This window comes from Ruditapes philippinarum, unplaced genomic scaffold (genome assembly GCF_026571515.1).
Source record: "Ruditapes philippinarum isolate M1 unplaced genomic scaffold, ASM2657151v2 ctg2552_1_1_1_1, whole genome shotgun sequence".
NCBI lineage: Eukaryota > Metazoa > Mollusca > Bivalvia > Venerida > Veneridae > Ruditapes > Ruditapes philippinarum.
This window is the reverse complement of record NW_026865226.1, coordinates 224,937-247,730: the sequence shown is the minus strand read 5'-3', so window position 1 is coordinate 247,730 and position 22,794 is coordinate 224,937. Positions and strand designations below refer to the sequence as shown.

General features: G+C 33.8%; 1 protein-coding gene and 1 long non-coding RNA gene across 3 annotated transcripts; one reads left to right on the top strand and one right to left on the bottom strand.

Annotated features, from left to right (window-relative positions):
• Positions 1–437: 437 nt before the first annotated feature.
• LOC132728254 (folate receptor alpha-like) lies at positions 438–21,335 on the top strand. Of its 2 annotated transcripts, XM_060713862.1 has the most exons (5): positions 438–576; positions 4,270–4,444; positions 10,099–10,290; positions 11,271–11,409; positions 20,982–21,335. In XM_060713862.1, exons 1-5 carry the CDS (start codon positions 563–565, stop codon positions 21,266–21,268), a joined length of 807 nt encoding a protein of 268 aa, XP_060569845.1. In that variant the 5' UTR covers positions 438–562; the 3' UTR covers positions 21,269–21,335. The 2 variants fall into 2 exon arrangements, with proteins under 2 accessions (XP_060569845.1, XP_060569844.1); XM_060713861.1 differs by lacking the exon at positions 438–576 and having other exon boundaries at positions 4,117–4,444.
• LOC132728255 (uncharacterized) lies at positions 735–8,762 on the bottom strand. Its single transcript, XR_009625459.1, has 6 exons — positions 8,567–8,762; positions 6,898–7,028; positions 6,348–6,458; positions 5,428–5,562; positions 2,945–3,070; positions 735–2,202 (listed from the first exon to the last, which is right to left on the bottom strand). It is a non-coding gene; the product is annotated as an uncharacterized LOC132728255 (long non-coding RNA).
• Positions 21,336–22,794: the final 1,459 nt, after the last annotated feature.

The following is a 22,794-nucleotide window of genomic DNA, read 5'->3' as shown; positions in this document are numbered from 1 at the left end:
AAGAACTTACAAGTACTCTGCACATCATTTGAGTTATTGCCCTTTGTTAATTTTCTTACTTAATAGGCTTGTCCAGAGCATAACTTGGTCACTATTTTAATTATAAGTTTGATTGACTCCAAATTTGGTATGTACTTTTTTTCTTTGAACTGAAGTGCAGTACTTAAGAATCCATCACAAAGTCCTCAATTTGATCTGTCGGTGGAAAACTTTTCCATGGAATTTTTATGTTTGGTAATATAACAGTTTTATTAATCCTGGTGTAGCATTGTTACAATCAGTTCAAATGCCACTAAAGTTACAGGTACATGTGCATTGTAAGAGCAGTGTTTATTGTACAGTATAATAAATCTATAATTAAAAAGAAAATGCCCTTGTGAATGCTAATTAAAAAGAAAATGCCCTTGTGAATGCTATACAGTACTGTTCACAAGGCGACACATCCGACTCGCGGAGTTCTAGTTTATGCGAAAATAATGAGTACGAATTAAAATTGGGTGGTTCGTGCGTGTTTTGGCCACTTCGTGTTGGTTGAAAAGGCCGAGAAGTTGCGAATTTTAACATGGGTCTCATGTGGTAATAAATTTTCATGAAAATATAAAAAAAATAGTATCATTGTATGCATCTTTACTCTTTTAAAGCAAATTGAATTCAGTTACAATTCAGACTACAGTAGCTTTCTGTTAAATGCTAAACAAATTGTTTTTTCTGTTGCCTGATCTTGCTTCTTTATGTAATCAGAAATGACAAATGTTACAAATTTTAAGACCTTGAACAGGCTGATCGGGCTTATGTCATAAAAAATCATATCTCTAGAAAAGAAATAAAGATATTTCTTTTAAACATTGTTTGTTTATTGAGAATAATATTAGACATAGACTGAGAAAGAAAAATATTTGGCTACTGTCACTTTTGTGAGAATTATTTCCCCTTTTTCATGTTCTTATAACACAATTTTTGAAGTCCTTAAAAAGTATGTTACATATGCAAAGTGTAAACAAAATAGGTTTAATAACTTCTTTATGGTCTAATTCATTGCGCCAACACCTGTCAGCATACATTTCATTCAGTTTTCAGAAAAAACTTCAAAGTATAATGTTTAGTGTCAAAGAATTGTCAAAATATAAATGCCAGAAACAGAATATTTAATCCAAATATATAGAATAAAGGTACTGGCGCAATTATCTAGAGCAAAATGAAGTTGTTGGACACATTTCTATTTAGAATTTTACATTACAATATAATTTTTATGAACTTCAAATATTTTGTTTCTAAACAGATATATAAACAACGGATAGGAAACTCCGAAAAAAGACGAGAGTCTGATTCATACCCACAATCCTTTGCGCGCTTTGGTGATAATCGGGCTTTCCCGCTAGTCTCTGATTTTCATGCTATCGTCAAACTCAGGGTTGTCATTAACATTTTTTGCAGAAGGTTTGTTTTGAACTTGAGGCGGTCATTTCTGTCTTTATCATGCATAACAAAGAGTGTTTTCTTAATTTTGAGGCAGCCCATAATGCATTTGAGACAGGCATTTTGGCCTCCTGCCGCCCCTTAATGACAACCCTGCAAACTTCGGCGATATCCGTGAATTATTGCTTACTTTGCCGACATGGATTTTCATCGTAGAAATATTTGTGTGGAAAAGTGTGTTTTGTATGTTTTAGAATAAATAACTATTGCTTCTTATATAAGTAAAAAATGTTTAGTATTTTTTGTTGATGTACCTCTGGGAATTCAATATGGCGGTATTTTGGCTACTTTTACCCAGGATGCATCAAATCTCGCAAAATCTAGCGACATTGAAAACTTGCGGGAACACAATTCCACGGATACTGATTTTAACAGTGTGACGTCACAGTCTCTTCTCCATCTTGTATTTAGCTCCATGGTTTCTAGAGGAAAAAAGGAAATAATTCTAAGAAAATAAAAGATAACCAAAATATTTTTATTTTGATTTGTATCATATATCAATGCTTAATAATCAAAGCAAGTAAGAGAGAAACATATTAATTATCTTTCTAGAAATATGATATTTTATGTCTTAAGCCCAATCGGACATTTTCACCAGCCTGTTGAAGGCTGCTTGGTGTGTTTATATAAATTCAACTTGCATCAATTGGCATACCCTGCATCTTTGCAGAGGTTGAGTTCTACCATCTGAGGTGGCTATCACAAATACACTGGATGCTTTTCCTTCTACAATGGAATGAATGAAATATGGCCTAGTCATGTTTTATAAATATTTTCATTTTGTCATTATGATTTATATTTGAGTCGCACCATGACAAAATCAACATTATGGTAAGAAATCCAGGTAATCCTCGCATGTATCAGTGCTATACACTGGGCATGCAAAAGAACCAAGGGGTCTATTCAATAAGAGCTAGGGGAGCAAAGGCCTAGTGGTTAAGGTGTCTGCCTCTCAACCCAGAGATCATTGGTTGGAGCCCTACTCGGGTCAAGACCATGTTTCTTCATATGACACCAGTACTGGTTGGTTCCAGGAAGCAGAATCGAAAGTGATTATTATAAGTTACAAGAACTTGTTTAGCAATCAAGCTTAAATAAATGAGTTTAACCAAGAGCTTGTAACTGGTTCCCAGATTCCCTTGTATCTCATAGCTATCTCTGAAGTGACTTTTCTAGAGTCATGTCTACTTCCCAACAAGGGGTTTGACATTAATGTAAGAAAAATAGATAGATAGATTTGATAAAATAATTGGTGATAATCACTTCAAGATGTTTAAAAAGGAAACCGATCCTTTTAGTGACTTGATATTCATGTCTGCTAAGGCAGAAAGACATTGTATGTCGTACTTTTAGATTGTACTACTAGTATACTATTATTCAATAAGCTATCCAGCTAGCGTACTGAAGGCCTTTGGTAAGATATTTAGGTAAATCACTTGAAATTATTAAAGCAGATTGTCAATTTTACCTTCTTTCTATAAAACTGGTTCCATGTACAGAAACACTGGTCTTGGATTCTCTATTCAGTCCCCACAGTGTAGCCATCATCACCTTAAATAATAATGCAGCAACATGGCTACATGCTTTTCCAAGTCTGAAATCATAAAGGTATGGTAATGCTGATCAACCTGTGCATACAGAATGTGTTGTTAATTTTTAAATTGTTGTAGTATTGGCAGCTATTCGTAATTTTTGACAGCGTTTTCGAAGCATAAGGATCAAAATTTATGTTATAAGTAAGTTATAGCCTTCCAATGATTTGTATGCCTTTAGGCTTTTGCTAGTGTATGTTCCCAGGTAGTTAATCAAATAATTGTAGATTTCCCGGGTAAGAAAGTTCGGCCACTTTGTCACTGCATTTTCCCATTTACTTTTATCAATCGAGTAGGGATCTGGTAAATCTCTGCCTTCAAACACTAACTTTTCAACATACCTCTGAGATGCAGTGTTCTCTAAATGTGCAATCTTTCTCGATTTGTTTTTATCTGTATCAGATCTGTAATTATTATCAGCGGCCATTGTTGTTTTTTTTTCCTTTTTTTGAAATCAGTCGATTGCGCATTGCAAATTAGAACAATAACGTGCTTAGTGACTAATTTGGTGCTGGGGCACACCAGTGTACACTGTAAACTGGTAGCTGTATTCCAGCAAATGTGCTTAAGGAATAGTAATGCAAACCATGCTATTCAGTCTTCTTGATACTTCTTCCTGTATACTACTTAATACTTATTACTAGTTACACTACATCAACTATTCAACATATCAAATTACCATCATGGAACTTAACTTTGGGAACTTAACTGTTGGTAACAGCTGAACAATTATTACTGAATATCATTCTGATTTATTATCTGGCATTTGAATAAAGTGACATACATTAATTATCAGTTCTATTTGACTGATAGTTGTTTTATTTTATCTTGAAATCAGAATTTTTGTAGGCAGATGCTTGTAGGATGATTCTGGGCTCTGATGGAAGGGCTTTAAGCCCTTTTTAAGCCTCTCATACTTTGACAAACTTTCTCCGCTACTTCATATTGGTCTCAACATTTTACATTTATTTAAAACATGTACAGCTTTTGGTTTACACTGCTGTATAATTGTTTAAAGCATAATACTACAGTTAACCTTTTAAATTTTACAACATGGCACTTCTCCAGTTCAGTGTTGATCCAGCTTGTCAAATTTTAAAATGTTATCTGTAAAAATATAATGTTCATATATTTGCAAAATGTATCTAAAACCTATACTTTATATTGGTTTACAACTAAGTTTTTCTTATTCTTTTTTAAGGACGAAGGGTAAAGGACAGTTGACAGTTTACCTGATTTTACAACTCCTACAAGTATTGGGATGTTATGGGAATAGATTGTTACAGTTCTCATCACCAGATGAATATTTAAACATATGCACTGATGGAATAAGTCATAAAAAAGCACCAGGACCAGAATCGGGTCTTTTTGATAAGGTTTGAGAGTTTTCATTACGCATGCCATTTACTTTAATCATTTTGATAATAATTCAATAATTAAGAACATGTGACACCTCCTATATCACTGGGTCAGTATCATCAAAATGTAATAGATATGTTACTTTGTTGACCATCTTTCCATTCCATGCAGATCTCTGGTTGCCATGGCAATGGAAAGGAAAAATGTTAAAACTATTCTGTTCAAAAACGGTGGGTAAGATTTTGAAATTTTTAATGAGAAATTATTCATATAGTAAGTAAGTAACTGACTACAGAAATTATTGGAAGGATTGTGTTTCAATTATCATGATTATAGAGAAAACTTAAAAAATATTCCTGTACATTCAGGTGAGCAATATAGGGCTGTCATGGCACTGTTGTTTATCAGTTTTGTATCAGATCCTGTAGAAGATGCAACACTTGTATATATATAATTAATGCTGCAATGGGAGTGCTAGTCGATGATTCATTCCCAGTAAAATAAAACTACTTTATAAATAATAAGCACTGTTAAATACAGAAACAGTCTATCTATACTTCTATGAGCTTTAAAAAGAAACACAAAGCTATGATGATAATAGTTACAGTGCCACAACAAAATAAACTTGGAGGGAGACTTTGTTCCATACTTAGAGGACTTATTTTCTTTGTTTTACAGGTACAATGGCTTACAAGTCTCTTTTAGTGGGCAAATTCTTGTCATAATTACTTACATCAAGCCAGAAAACTGACTGGCTTTTGAAAATTTTACTACCAACTAAAATTCATAATGGTTTAAAATCATTCATGAGTGCTTAAATGCTTCTCTCAAATTGTATTGGCGTCTTTAAAATTTACAGAGTCACTACTTTTCAGATGAAAATTATTTAAAAACATTATCTTGAGATTTAAATTTGAGTTCTGATAATTTTGTTTGTTTGGATAAGCAGTTAAGCTTACTTTGTTCTAAATGCCAAAGTAAGTGAATAAATTTAACATACCTTTTTGAATTTCCAATTCGCCAGTTTGGTCTATGTAAGGTTTATCAGTAAATTGTTGCCTCTAGTCTCCATTTGTTTAGAGCAACATCTCTGAACTCACAATGTACTTGGCCAAATGATTCTTGCCATAAGTTTCTACAAAGTTCATCAAATGAGCCATGTGACGACAAAACCAACATAGTGCGTTTGCGACCAGCATGGATCCAGACCAGCCTGCGCATTCGCGCAGTCTGATCAGGATCCATGCTGTTCGCTTACCAACTCTATTGTAAGTAGATTAACTGTTAGCGAACAGCATGGATCCTGATCAGACTGCGCGGATGCACAGGCTGGTCTGGATCCATGCTGGTTGCAAACCCATTATGTTGGTTTTGTCGTGACGCGGCTCAAATGGTTTTGTATCTGTTATATTGATGGGCAACATGTATATAAAAATGATTTTTTTAAGTTAAAATTTTTTAAAATCTACTCAAAATTTCATGGCTGAAAGCTTGGATATTTGGTATGTAGCATTACTTAATGAACCTCAGTCAAGATTTTCATTACTTACTTACTGTCAAAATAAAAGGTCATTTTATTTTACAAAGACTTAATCAATTCATAGCAAATCTTGTCAGAATTTTTGAGAAATTTGAAAGCTAAAATGTTAGATATATGTGTAACATGGCCAACAACTTTTATTAAAATCAAGGCCCTGGGGTCAAGAATATCTACAGTATATAGTCTTGACCAGGCTCGATACTGTTAGTAGCACAATATTGATATTGAAATCCCTTAAAGTTTTAATTGACTGTTCTAGATTTAAAGCTGGGAATGTATAAAAAAACTTAATTGTTGTTAAGTTCAAACTTATACACACATTTTGAATTGAATTTTTTTAATAAAAAAAAGCCACTGTCACTGTCAATGTGTTTACTTACCCGAGGACTTCCATCAAGTTGTTTTTTCATTTCAGCTTTTGCAAATGTTTCCCAATATGTCAAAGATACAGACAAGTGGCCATCAAATAATCTAGCGTGAAGCGAGAATTTCTGTAAAAAAAAAAACACCAAAAAAATTATAATGTACACAATAACTAATAAATTAGATTAAAAAAAACCTATGACTGTAGCTTTTGAAATCTCTATTGTCTGTAAATTATGAAAATCTCATAGTGAATACAGAAAAGATATACTGGTATACGCTATCCAAACCAATAGTTATTATTGTGTTTTTTCAAGAGTGATAAATTATTATGAATTAGTAGGTTAGAAGTATGAGTACGATGTTGGTCCACTGTCTGTAGTTTCACCCAAAATTAAATCAGTAACATTTGAGGCTAAATTGTTATTCTATACAGTAAATAATGTATGGCATGTGACATAATTAAACATCAATTGTATCAAAGTCATATGTGCATGAAAAGTAATGTTTGCACTTGGATTTACTCTGGAGCTTTTTGATTTGTTTATGATCAGTTTAAAATCATACATGCTATAACCAAATTTCATGTCTTCTTGCACACTGTCATGTTTCCTGGCAACACTGTCATGTCTTCTGGCTCACTATCATGTCTTCTGGCACATAGTACTTTTTGATACCTTCCACCCAGAAACAAGGTTCTGCAAAAAATACATAAACAACTTTTAAATTAAGTCATCAAAATGACACTTCATGTACACAATTACAATTTACAATATACACTAAATTGAAATACATGTGTAACCATTAATACTATGGATGACTAGAAATAAGGCACTTCAAAAGTTTATTTTAAAGACCTTAATTATTCTTGATAATATGAAAAATGGATCAGATATAATTCTGTACTGGGTGTCACTGTAACCAATGAAATGATATAGAATATAAGATTTGGGTGTCACTGTAACCAGTGAAATGTTAGAGGATAAAATATCTGGGTGTCACTGTAACAAGTGAAATGTTACTGGATGTGAGATCAGGGTGTCTCTGTAACTAGTGAAATGTTATAGGATATAAAATCAGGGTGTCACTGTAACCAGTGAAATGATATAAAATATATGATCTGGGTGTCACTGTAACCATTGAAATGTTATAGGATCAGGTGTCACCATAACTATGAAATGTTAAAGGATCCGATATGAGATCTGGGTATCACTGTAACCAGTGAAATGTTATAGGATATAAGATCTGGGTGTCACTGTAACCAGTGAAATGTTATAGGATATATGATCTGGGTGTCACTGTAACCAGTGAAATGTTATAGGATATAAGATCTGGGTGTCACTGTAACCAGTGAAATGTTATAGGATTTAAGATCTGGGTGTCACTGTAACCAGTGAAATGTTGTAGGATATAAGATCTGGGTGTCACTGTAACCAGTGGAATGTATTAAGATATAAAATTGGTACAACTCGCACCCAAATAACTTCCTGTATTTTATCATATTGTATTAATACATGTTAAATATGTATAAAGCTAGAAAAAATATTATGTATTTTTTTTTAACTTAAAACCTTTTAAAACTTTGAATATTAAGAATTAGAATAGAAAAAGGACATTGAATTAAATAAATTTCACTTTAAATTGAATTTTAGATAATATATACTTCAATCATATAAAATCATTAAAAGTTAAAACCAAATATCTGCAAAACATGTTTAAAAAAACAACATTACAACAATAACATCATAAAACAATCATAACTTCAATAACAATAATGTTGAAAAGATACATGTATATTAATTTAAATAAATGGACCTGTGAGTTCAATCTCAATCTGACAACATGTATAGACATGTAGAAATTATGACATAACTTGTTTACCCTATTGTGCTGAAATCTTCAGTACCGTTGTCTTATAGACACACAATAAATTTAAACAGTCACCAATAATCTTTTGAAGAAAACTATATCGTCTGCACTGACTGTATAATCAGTATGCAATTGACAGGTTAATAAAATCAAACATTAATATACCCTGTTGTCATAATGATAATTACATGTATATTATGTATATATTTGTTTATTTATCATTTCAAAGTTAGTCTTGTTTAAATACTGCCATTTTTAAGATAAAGTTAATGATTTACATCATTGTAATTGTCTTTCAATTATTTAAAAAAAAAAATGTTATAAAAAATTAGATTTATTCAAATTTTTATAGAGTTAAAACACTCACCTATGTTTTGTCGTCATAATCCAGGAGAAAACTTGTTCTATATCTAATAAATTGAACAGTATGATTATTGGTTTATTTTTAACTTGCACAATTTATAAGCATGCGTGCACAATAGATAAGATAGTCAATACATGCAATTTGTTATTGATCCACATTCTTATGTAACAATTAGATCCTTGTTTTTTTATTATCATGCTTAAATCATTTTAGTTCTAGAATTACATAGAGCCGTCATTTTGTGTTTTTGTTACTATTCATGTGTTTTTTTTTGGTTCTAAATTTAAAATGTCACTGCACTGATACCCATAATTTTATATAATTATGCTAAAAATTTGTCACTATAATTTACACTATATATAAATCATTAAATTTTACATACTTTCTAAACATAATCATTGATTTAAACAATTTTTATTGTCAGAAAGAAATATGAACTTAAAATAACAACACAGGATAATTACAGAATATTTGACAAGGTTAATCCACAAGTTCTCTACAAATTAGCAACAGGTCTTCTTGTATGTAATAAGTTACAAATACCTATGCTACAAGGACTATCATTTAGTGAAAGCATCAAAACATAAGTAGTGTCTAGCTTTCTTTCATTAGGTCAAAGGTCAATGTCATTGCGTTAAAACTAAAAGCTTGTCTCTTATGTAGAAAAAAAATAATGCTATGGCATACAGCGTAACTTTGGTGTGGTCATGTCAGACTAGTAGAGGATCCCTATTGATTTTGAGGTCAGTAGGTCAGTAGGTCAAGGTCACTGTGGCCTTAACCACTGTTAGCTTGCTCTTGACCTTTAAAAAGCTTGTCAGAGCAATAATAGAGAAAACTTTTATCTTACAGTCCTTATATTTCATTTGGAGATTGGTCATTACTATTTCATGACTCCTATTAATTTTGAGGTCATTAGGTCAAAGGTCATGGTTTTGATTGCTTTCACCACTAAAAGCTTACTTGACAAATGCTTTGTCCCACAGACCTTACATTAGGTGTCTAGATTGGTCATGATGCCTTTTGAATATTAGGTCAGTTGTTTGAAGTCAAGGTGGCCTTTATAGCTAAAAGCTTGTTTGACCAAACACTAGAGAATACTTTGGCCTATAGTCCTAAGGTTTGGTTTTGGGGTTGGTCATGGCTATTAGATGACCTGTATTAACTTTAAAATAAGTAGGTCAAAGTTCAAGGTCACAGTTACATGAAAACCAATAACATCTTTGTTTCTTGTAAAATCTGTTTGAATTATTGAAGTAAGAAGGCCTTTGTATTATAATTGTTAGATTTACATTATTGTTACCAGTGCTGCATTGCAATGAGGACAAAGTCTACCTCTAAGGTCACACTTGCTTAACATGGTGACTGTCTGTTATACGGTATATTTTGTGTCAGGTCCATAAATATAAATAGAAACAGTTTAGTGAAATAACAGAGATGGTTATTTACTGAATTTACAAGATGTATTTTAAGGTGAGTTTTTATATAAATAACTGCAGAGAGTGTTTATTATCTTAACAATTTGATAATTCCAGTGCCGTCCATGGAAAGACCGAAGTTGCTGTACAGAAAGTTTAGCTAAGGACATACATGTTAACAAGACGTGGTATAAGATGGACTGGAGCCATTGTCCACAGCAGCCTCTGTCAGATAAATGTAGAGGAAGGTTTATTCAGGACCTATGCTTTTATGAATGTTCACCAAATGTTGGCCCATGGTTAGTGAAGGTATGAAAGGTTTTGTACTGGTATTACATCATTATAGATAATCTGTTTACAGATGAAACTTGAACTAACCTGTATTAGCCTTTGCTACATCTGTAGGCTTTATAATGTTGGCTGACCAACTTCAAATTTTCATCTTGATATCCCCCAAAATTGATCATTGACAGATCAGAAATGGAAGCTAGACAAGTCCATTTAAGAAAATTCTCCAGGTTAAGGATTAATTACTTTTAAGCTTGGCACTCACCATGAAGGGGATAGTTCTAGGGCTTGTCTTTTCAAGGTGCTTATCAGACTTTAATAGGGATCATGTCAAAAGGTGTTTGTCCTGATACTTGAATTTCGGAAAGCAGCACTATAAAGTTATGTATTGTACCTGCTGTTTCACAGATACATTGTCATATACATGTATATGATTTAAATATTGTCAAGGAAAATGCATTTAAAATCAAATGCAAACACTATTATAATAGTATTATAATGTTAATCATGGAAAAGTATGATACAATTTACAAGAATTGTGAGTTCATGTGAGAAAAAAAATTCAAATATATATTTGGCAGCAGACTTAATGTTAACCATACTATGTGAATGTGAAAGAAACTTGAAATTTAAAGATAGATCACTGTGTCTTTAGTCTGAGTCAGAACTTTACATATTAAAGATAACCTTCCATTAAAACACCTTCAGAATTCTTATAATATGGCCTCTTGCATTCTTGCATGTCTTACATTTACTGCTGAAGACTGAAGAATTAGATTGAATTTACATTGTAGCTTTGATATACATTATTATATAGTAACAAGAGCTTAAAACAAACAGAAAGAACTTCAACAGCTTCTTTATATTCTATTATATTCTGAAATTCTGAATAATTCCCTTTTGTGAACTTGGGAAATTTTCTACCTGGTTAATGTTCTCAATTGTAACAGCAATATCAAGCACAGGGAGTGTTCTAGTAAACAGTTTTGTTACTGTTATAGGTAAGCGGTATGAAGATCAGAAAGGAGAGGTTTGTAGATGTACCATTATGTCAGACAGAATGTGATGCATGGTGGGAAGATTGTAGAGATGACTACACTTGTATTGAAAATTGGTCAAGACAATTTAATTGGTCATCAGGTATGAATTCTTTTTTTTTTCAGGAAAAAGTAAGGTCTGTAAGATTTGTGTTTCTGTGGGAATCATGAAAAAATATTTTCTGAAAAAAGTGCAATACTTAAATTTTTAGCTCACCTGTCACAAAGTGACATGGTGAGCTTTTGTGATCGCTTTTCGTCCAGCGTCCGTCTGTAAACTTTTGCTTTAAATGACATCTCCTTATAAACAGCTAAGCCAATTTCATCCAAACTTCACAGGAATGTTCCTTTGGTAATCAACTTTAAAAATTGTTCAAAGAATTTAATTCCAAGCAGAATTCCATGGTAACCAAAAGAAAAAACTTAAAATTATCTTCTTTTAGAAAACCGAAAGGGCTAGAGCTTATATATTTGGCATGGAACATCCTCTAGTGGGTGTCAACCAAGTTTGTTCAAATAAATGCCCTGGGGTCAAAACTGGCCCCGCCCCAGGGGGTCATTGATTTTCCTTATTTGTATATAGTAAAAACTTAAAAAATCTTATTATAAAAACAGAAAGAGCTAGAGTTTAGATACTAAGCATGAAATATCTTTTAGTGAGTGTCTACCAAGTTTGTTCAAATAAAAGCACTGGGATCAAAATTCATCATTGTTTTCCCTATATGTATATAGTAAAAACTTAAAAAATCTCCTTATAAAACCCCTAAAAAGCTAGAGCTTGGATATTTATCATGAAACATCTAATGGGTGTCTACCAAGTTTGTTCAAATAAATGCCCCTGGTTTAAAATTGGCCTTGGCCCAGGGGTCTATATACAGGTGAGCGATTTCAGGGCCATCATGGCCCTCTTGTTTGGTAATAGTGAGCTATCAAAGGTAGAAAAATTATACACCTCACTGTACAAGTATTTTGAAATGTAAGTTTTAAATTGAATTAGGTGGGATTGTACCATATTCAGAATATTCTTGGATATACATGTGCATTGGTGAGTTTTTAGCCTTCTTAACCACTAAGCATGTATCATCAATTTGTAAAAGTAGAATGATCAGTTTTGTACAAATAATGATGTTTGTGTCAATATTGATGTTATAAATGTAAAGGGAGATATTTAAAAGGAAGAAAATTATTTGTAAGCATAGCATTTTGATTTTTGATTATTTTTGAGGCATAATATTTTGTGCTTTGAATTATCTATATGTTTCTTTGAACGCTTATTATTTAAAAACCAACATCATTGTTGTTTTCAGTCAGTATATATACTCTATGACAATTGCATGGAGGTAAATTATCACCACTCTGTGCTTCAAAATTAGCTCTTTTAGGGCATGACTGGTGACATGTCTGGCCTGTACTTCACAGCGAAAGCTGTAGCATATATGATTATCACTAAGTATTCATGTGACAAAAACATAGCTCTTTGGTGTGTATTTCAATATGATAAGTATGCCTCACTTCAAAGAAGTGGAGGTATATTGCTTTGCATTTGTCTGTCGGTCCATCTGTTGGTCCGTAGACCAAATGGTTGCCGATCAATAACCGAAGAACTAAAGCCTTCGAAACTTCAAACTTGGTATAGGGATTGTTCATGACTAGAAGATGACCCCTATTATTTTTGGGGCCTTAAGGTCAAAAGTCAAGGTCAAATTGACATTGATTTTCCTTATTTGCATATAGTAAAAACTTGAAAAACCCAAATAGCTAGAGCTTAGCTTTTAAACATGAAACATCCTCTAGTGGTTGTCTACCAAGTTTGTACAAATTAAAGCCCTGGGGTCAGAATAGGCCTCTCCCCAGGGGGTCATTGTTTTGCCCTTGATGTATATAGTAAACACTTAAAAAATCTTCTTTTAAAATCTTCTTTTAAAAAAAACCCTAAGAGCTAGAGCTAAGATATTTAGCATGAAACATCTTCTAATGAGTGTCGACAAAGTTTGTTCAAATAAGGGCCCTGGGATTAAAATTGGCCCCGCCCCGAGGTCATTGATTTTCCTTATATGTGTAAGGTAAAAACTTAAAAAATCTTCTGTTAAAAACCCCAAAGAGCTTGAGTTTAGATATTAAGCATTAATTATCTTCTAGTGGGTGTCTACCAAGTTTGTTCAAATAAAAGCCCTGGGGACAAAATTGGCCCTGCCCAGAGGTGGGGGTCATTGTTTATCTCTATATGTGTATGGTTAAAACTTAGAAAATCTTCTTGGAGCTAGTGCTTCGATATTTATCATGAAACATCTTCAAATGGGTGTCTACCAAGTTTGTTCAAATAAAAACCCCTGGGTTAAAATATTAGCTCCGCTCCAAGGGGCCTAATACAGGTGAGCGATTTCAGGGCCATTATGGCCCTCTTGTTTGGTCACTAGGCCAAAAGTCAGTCACAATAACCTGGCCACATGACTAATTGGCTGCCGATAAGGGGCATACATGTTTTACAAACATATCTTGTTGAAATAAAAAATGTTCTGGACAAATGTTGTAAATGGGTTTCCTCTCTGTTTAAAAAATTTTTTTTTTGATTACTTTAAATTTTAATAACTTAAAACAAACTTGCATTCGGGCGTATATTGCCATGCCTATGCAGTGCTCACGTTTACAGTATCCCAGATGCCTTCTTGGATCCAAAAATGTTACTTGATCATTCTCATTCTCCTCTTTTCATGCAGTTGTTCCTTGTGTTCCTTCATATTTCTTTCCCTTATCTTTCACCTTTTATCAATACCTGTTAACATGGCAAGTTTCTGCATATCTTGACAGGGGACTAGTTGCACCGGATCATCTCACTGCATTGTTTCTTGATTATACCCCCACCACAAAATGTGGGGGGGGCTATAATGGATTCGCTTTGTCGCGTCGGTCGGTCGGTCAGTCGGTCGGTCGGTCGGTCCGTCTCCATTTTCGTGTCCGCTCTATAACTCCTATACCACTTGAAGGATTTTCTTCAAACTTGGCTCAAATGTTCACCTCAGCAAGGGGATGTGCAGAACCCATGTTGCCCATGTGTCAGCTCAAGGTCAAGGTCACAATTGAAGGTCAAATATCAAACACAATCATATATTAGACAGTATGTCGTGTCTGCTCTGTAGATCCTACAATAATTGAAAGATTTTCTTCAAACTTGGCTAAAATGTTCACCTCAACAAGGGAATGTGCAGAACTCATGTTGCCCATGTGTCATTTTAAGGTCAAGGTCACAATTGAAGGTCAAATATCAAACAATCAAATATTACACAATATGTCGTGTCCGCTCTGTAAGTCCTGCACTAATTGAAAGATTTTCTTCAAACTTGGCTCAAATGTTCATTTCAACAATGGGATGTGCAGAACCCATGTTGCCCATGTGTCAGCTCAAGGTCAAGGTCACAATTGAAGGTCAAATATCAAACAATCAAATATTACACAGTATGTCGTGTCCGCTCTGTAAGTCCTACACTTATTGAAAGATTTTCTTCAAACTTGGCTCAAATGTTCACCTCAACAAGGTTATGTGCAGAACCTATGTCACTCTTTTGCCGGCTTAAGGTCAAGGTCACACTTGAAGGTCAAAAATTGACTTAGAAAATATTCTTTAATTTTAACATATATCTGAATATTTCTGAATCTAGAAGAGGTATTTGCTTGAAACTTAAAATATAAATGAAGTGTCACAATTAAGATATGCTGGTCAAGTTTCATAACTCTGTATTGCATTTTAACAAAGTTATGCCCCTTTTTAATCTTCAAATTTACATACAATCACATATTAGACAATATGTTGTGTCCGCTCTATAAATCCTTTACTAATGGAAGAATTTTCTTCAAACTTTTCTCAAATGTTCACCTAAACAAGGTTATGTGCAGAATCCATGTCACCTTTGTGCAGGCTAAAGGTCAAGGTCAGACTTGAAGGTCAAAAATTGACTTAGAAAATGTTCTTAGATTAAGACATGTTCTTGAAATTATTTCGGAAACTAGCATAGGTATTTGCTTGAAACTTAAAAGATATATGAGGTGTCACAATTACGATATGCAGGTCAAGTTTCATAACTCTGTATTGCATTTTGACAAAGTTATCCCCCTTTTTAAGTCTTTAAATTTACATACAATCAATACTAGACAATATGTTGTGTCCGCTCTATAAATTCTATACTAATGGAAGGATTTTCTTCAAACTTTACTCAAATGTTCTCTCCAATTGGGCGATGTGCAGAACCCATCATACCCTTGTGCCAGCTGAAGGTCAAGGCCACACTTGAAGGTCAAAAATTGACTTATAAAAGTTTAGTATATTGGGAAAATGAAAGGTTATTTGTAAACTGTTTCGAACATGATTTGATAATAGATATTTTTACTATTACCTGTACAATTATGTCTTTTTTTCACCAGAGATAATTTCTTTTTATGTATTTGTGCCACTTAAGTTATTCCCTTAACCACCTTTCCAAGTTGTCTTCTGTCAAGGACATTGGTGGGGGTATGAATCGCATTCAGCGATAGTTCTAGTTTTAATTAATCTTCATTTTTTTTTCTTCCTAGAAAGTCTTATCTTCTTGTAGCATTTGGCACTAGTTCATTACTGCTAAGCCTTTCTATGGGGACATACTATTTGTTCATGCAATCTGATAACAATTTCTGCTTCTTCTGCAGCTGGGCATTTTTGTTGTCACTAAGCAATTGTTATACTTACAATAATCTGGAACTCAACAGAAAATTAATTATGCCCTGATTTACAATACCCTTTTAGTGTGCTACATAGCAGTAACTTTCAAGGAAATAACTTCTCAGTTGTTCAAATACAACAATAAAATGTCTATATTAAACAAAGAAATTTTGTGTACTGATGAAATATATACTGCAAAGGTTTTTAAAAATATTTAGTAAAACATGTATTCTAGGTCTAAAAACAGACTACAAGAAGTCACAATTTTTAGAGTATATTAAAATCAAAGCAAAAATTGCCATTGTCAAATTGCAAATTGGGTGCATTATAAGAATAAAATGTTGTGTATCAGAATCAGCATAAGAAACCCCAGACAAACAAATGTAAATGCAATGTAAATCTCTTTGAATTTATTCATTTATTACATATAATACATTTTTGCCTGAACAACCAAGGAATTTTGAAACAAACAATTTCTTACTTTATGTTCAAATGTTAGACAATTTTGTGTCCACTGCATATATCTTGTACCTCTTGAAACTTTTCCTTTAAACTTTGCTCAAATCATCACTTTAACATGTGCTTGCTGAAGGTCAAGGTCAGAATTAAGACAATTTTATGTTGCACTGTAAATACTATAATCCTTGAAAGACTTTCGAAATGTTCACCTTTAAAAGTAATGATAAATTAACTAAAAATTCTGTGTCATTGAAATGTTGGGTTCCTATGGCAGCTCTAGTAAACTGTTAACACTTTTTTGACTATTTAACTAATATCTTTTACTAAACTTTCTGAAAAAGATAATATTTAATTGGTATTTATATATTAGGTTATTATCTTGGTAAGCAGATAAAATATATACATTTGTACATTATTCATATAATAAAGTAAGTGTTATAATAATTATCATAATTCAAATTGTTATTAATTGGTGAGGAATGTTTATAAGTCCTTACTGAATGAAAATTGTTTGTAGTTTTTAACATGACTATTTTAAGAATAGGGAGATTTATTGTACACATTTGGCGTTACAATTGATGCAGACTGGTATCTGTAAAGCAACTAAAGGGAATGGGTTTAAACTTCACACTCTTATTTAAGAGCATAATAGGAGGCCACTATCCAAGGCCAGTAACTCTTACATGGAATTTGAAAGAATTGTGGCTCTTTTTTGAACTTGGAAAATTCTACACTTTCCAGGTCTTGTTTCACTATCAAGCATAGTAAAAAACAAGAGCCGGTTGAACCGGGTGATGCTCCCCTACTAGGATTTGGACACAGAAAAGTATATCTTTTGTAGTTTCAGGGTTATGTCCCAGACAAAGTTCGAAGTGTGATAATTCCAAAATAGTTGTAAAATCCGACTTCAAATAACGACATTATGGGCCTGACACAATTTTGCTTCATGGTCATGCTGTGATCTTGACCTTCAAGGTAGCGACCCAAATGTTGCACGCGACACATTGTCTCAATATGGTGATCATTTCTGTGAAATAGTTGTAAAATCCGACTTCAAATAACGAAGTTATCGGCTGGAAACGATTTTGCTTTAAGGTCATGCTGTGACCTTGACCTTCAAGGCAGTGACCCAAATGTTGTGTGTGACACATCGTCTCAATATGGTGATCATTTCTGTAAAATAGTTTTAAAATTCGACTTCAAATAACCAAGTTATGGGCCGGACACGATTTTGCTTCAAGGTCATGCTGTGACCTTGACCTTCAAGGTAGCGACCCAAATGTTGCGCGCGACACGTCGTCTCAATATGGTGATCATTTCTGTGAAATAGTTGTAAAATCCGACTTCAAATAACCAAGTTATGGGCCGGACACGATTTTTGTTCAAGGTCATGCTGTGACCTTGACCTTCAAGGTAGCGACCCAAATGTTGCGCGCGACACATCGTCTCAATATGGTGATCATTTCTGTGAAATAGTTTTAAAATCCGACTTCAAATAACCAAGTTATGGGCCGGACACGATTTTTGTTCAAGGTCATGCTGTGACCTTGACCTTCAAGGTAGCGACCCAAATGTTGCGCGACACGTCGTCTGAATATGGTGATCATTTCTGTGAAATAGTTTTAAAATCCTACTTCAAATAACGAAGTTATGTGCCGGACAAGATTTTTGTTCAAGGTCATGCTGTGACCTTGACCTTCAAGGAAGCAACCCAAATGTTGCGCGCGACACGTCGTCTCAATATGGTAATCATTTCTGTGAAATAGTTTTTAAATCCGACTTCAAATAAGGAAGTTATGGGCCAGACACGAATTCTGGACGGACTGACGGACGGACGACCAGACGACTATATGCTCCCCCGAAATTTTAAAAAGAGTAGTAGAGCACGCTGTCCTATCAATAGCTTTTGTTGTACCAGTATACATTATGAACATTCTGAAACACCAGTCAATCCATCAAGTGTTACAGGTATTGTGAGGCACAGAACTGACTTAGAACATTAGACAACAACAGTTTTTTTTACTATCAAAGCCTCACACTTTAAAAGAGGCTTTTGATAAGGGCCGCAACCTATATATGTAATTTTTCCTTGTTCTTGAATTAATGACCTTCCTGTTCCTGTTGAAAATATACTTATTCTTAACATAACATGCAAAGTAATGAACAGTTGAGTTGATACTACATAATTTTAGAAAGACCAATTAGAGGAATTGCAGTGAACAATTTAACCCAGTTTTTAGTTAACTTCCATTATTTTTGTACATACAAACAACAAAAACTATTGAAAAAGGGATTAATGTTACTTAACCTTTTCCCTTATATAAGCGTGTTTCGACGGCTATTTGCCTCCCCCTTTTGAGGCCTCAAACAGTGAAAAGATGCCCTATTTAGGCCCCAAACACTGTTTTTCGTTTGAGAAATGTTGTTAAAAAAAGTGACCACTTTTTCGGCGCCGTCCCCCATCCAAATATTACAACAGGGGTTTGCCAGAAGGGGGATGTGTCCCCTTCTGTTTGGGGGGTTTGAAGGGGGACGGAGTCCCCCTCATCGCCAAGAAAATTTTGGACATGTGACAGGCTAAAAATGGCCTCAGGTTTATCTTGGGTAACAAGTAACCTACGCTGAAAAGCCTTTTACTCTATGTCAATTCATTGAGAAGTTGCAGCACTTTGAAATCAGTTTTGATGGAAAAAAACAATGCAAAATAGTGATTTTTTACAATTTTGAGACGTCCCCCCGTTGCCATGGTAACAGGAAATTTACCATTGAGCATGCTGTTACAGAGGCTATGGTGTAGTCAACATTTGTGCCAAGTTTCATTAGTATTGAAGCATATTTAGCTCACCTGTCACAAAGTGACAGGGTGAGCTTTTGTGATCGCATTTCGTCCGGCGTCCAGCTGTCGTCCGTCCGTCCGTAAACTTTTACTTTAAATGACATCTCCTCATAAACCACTAAGCCAATTTCATCCAAACTTCACAGGAATGTTCCTTTGGTGGTCACCTTTAAAAATTGCTCAAAGAGTTTAATTCCATGCAGAACTCTGGTTGCCATGGCAACCGAAAGAAAAACTTTTAAATATCTTCTTTTAAAAAACCCAAAGAGCTAGAGCTTAGATAATGGCATGAAGCATCTTCTAGTGAGTGTCTACCAAGTTTGTTCAAATAAAAGCCCTGGGGTCAAAATTGGCCCCGCCCCAGGGGGTCATTGATTTTCCCTATATGCATATATTAAAAACTTAAAAAATCTTCTTTTAAAGAACCCAAAGAGCTAGAGCTAAGATATTTAGCATGAAACATCTTCTAATGAGTGTCTACCAAGTTTGTTCAAATAAAAGCCCTGGGGTCAAAATTGGCCCGGCTCTATGGGGGTCAATGATTTTCCCTATATGCATATAGTAAAAACTTAAAAAATCTTCTTTTAAAGAACTCAAAGAGCTAGAGCTAAGATATTTAGCATGAAACATGTTCTAATGGGTGTCTACCAAGTTTGTTCAAATAAAAGCCCTGGGGTCAAAATTGGCCCCGCCCCGGGGGTCATTGATTTTCCTTATATGTGTATAGCAAAAACTTCAAAAATCTTCTATGAAAAAACCCAAATAGCTAGAGTTGAGACATTAAGCATGAAACATCTTCTAGTGAGTGTCTACAAAGCTTGTTCAAATAAAAGCCCTGGGGTCAAAATTGGCCCCGCCCCGGGTGTCATTGATTTTAGATATATTTGTATAGTAAAAACATAAAATATCTTCTTTTAAAAAACCCAATGAGCTAGAGCTTAGATATTAAGCATGAAACATCTTCTTATGGGTGTCTACCAAGTTTGTTCAAATAAAATCCCTTTGGTATTGGCCCTGCAGGAGGGGGGGGGGGGGGGGGGCAGGTATTGGCCCTGCGGAGGGGGGGGGGGGGGCAGGTCATTGTTTTCAGTATATGTGTGTAGTAAAAACTAAACAACATGAGACATCTTCTAATGGGTGTCTTCCAAGTTTGTTCAAATAAAAAGCCCTAGGGTTTAAGCTGGCCCTGCTGCGGGGGCCACTATACAGGTGAGCGACCTCAGGGCCATCATGGCCCTCTTGTTTATAGTTTCATAGTAGTTTGAACTTGTTACAGGAGGCTTTTCAATGAAAACGGCCATGCTCATGGGGTAAAAGGTTAACACATTAAAACTTTTGACAGTACTTCAAGTGCTTTAGTTTGAAGAAGCAAAAACCATCTTTTTGAAAAGAAATAGACTATTTTATGATTGTTTTAAGTTGTAACTATGACATAGGGTGAACAAATTTTGCATTTTGAATGCCAAAATGTAAATTTTAAAAAATTTGACTTGAATTTTTGATTGTATTTTAATCATGTGATTGATGTATATTTGAATCATTTGGTGCTATTTAATAAGACATGAATTTGTGATTCTGTTAGATAGTTGTCCAGACCTGAGAGGTGTTAGATAACAGTTATGACAAAGTATTGTTTGTACTAAAAGTTATCATATTAAACTTAATCATACAACATCTTTTTGTTATTTAGGAACACCACAATGTCCATTGGGTTCCACCTGCAAAAAGTTTTCTGAAATTTACAAGAGCTCTTCAGATTTTTGTGAGAAAGTTTGGGATCACTCCTGGAAGGTTGTAAATGATACTACACCAGAAGGCTGCTTTGTGATGTGGTGGAATGAAGGGGACGAGAACCCTAACCAGCAGATAGCATACGCTAAAGCTAGACAAATTGTCTCCTGGGCATCTAGAATTACAACGAATTTATCTGCACTAATATATTGTATTATTTGTTTTTTCTTTGTTACAATGTTTTGATTTTTCCATGCTTTTAAGCACCATTTTTCAGAAAAATTTAAAACAAAAGGCCTTTGATTAAAAGGATATCTAAAACATTTTATGGTATGAATAGGAACAAATTTACTGAAATATTTAACTGAAGTGTTTTCACTCTCCTTTTGAGATTTTTTTTCACAGTTTGGTGGCATTCTATGAAGGCCTCTAGATACTTCCAACAAATTCCTGTTTTCAAACATTCAAGTGGCTTGCAAGTACACAACTTACAACTGTAATATCATGTTTTTTTCCCCCAGGATTTTTGGAACATGACCCATACCCATAGCATTGGGAATTTCAGCAGTGTTTTGTTTAAAAATTTAGAAAAAATGCATGACTGAAATTTTTCAGTGATTAAAATGAATGCAAACAATCACTGTAAAGGATGGCATCTTCAAACATTTAAGCTATAACACTGAAGAAGTCCTTATTTTCAAAAATTTTAGAATTTTTTGTTCAATATTTTTATATTGTAGCTTTTGATTGGGAATTTTTTCCTGTTGATTGGGAAAATAATACACTACTTGTATTTTCAATTGGGAACATGACCCAATATCAGCTATAAAATATGCTAAAAAATCTAGGAATATGGTCCTGTAGTTTTGGTAGGTGAAAACATTGGCATCAGCTGTGAATGGTTTTTCAAACATGTCCTTTGAAACCAGTGAGAAATGTATTTAGTTTTTGTATTGTGGCTATCTTATGCAAGAACGCCTGTCAGGATTTTTCAAAATATTTTATATATCCGTTTAAGTGGGCCACTGGATTTTAAGGAAAAAAAAAAACAACAATGAAAATAAAGAAAAAAATTAGACCAAAAACAACTGAAGATTATTAAGAAACAAATAAGACAGCATTTAATGTACTTTTGAATGGCCTTTCACTCACAATAAATGTTTGTGTATAAGCAGACTGTTACAGATTTAAAAAGAAAATTTTTAATTAATTTAAAAAATCATTTTAAACAACTTGATGATCCTTTGTGATCAAACTAAGCTTTTTAACATGATTAACCACGTAAATAACAGAGCTTAACATACATTTTTAATAGCAGACTGTTAGGCCATCTAAGTGACTTTGAGTAAACTAATGGATTGTTCACCTGCGAATTCAAACACCAATATTTTTTAATACTGCTTTTATGATTCTTTATCATATTTTATATTGTTCAAGGTTGTTGAAGAAATGAAAGAGGAAATAAAACCTTTCATCATCTTCTCAGGAACTTGTGTAATAATAACTCAAGTAAGATGGTTTGTTTGTTTGTTTCATTTTTCACGCCTTTTCCCAACAGTATTCAGTCTTATAGGGGGGTAGTTTCCTAACCATTGTTCCTGGTGAGTTACACCAGTACCAGACTACCTTGTGCCGTGCTAAGTAAGATGGTCTGGATAAATATAATTTTATACAATGAAAATTAATGCATTGTTGTTTTTTTACTGACTATTTACTTTCATTTTAACAGTTTTTGATACACTCAGTATTAGATAATTATGTAGATATTAAAA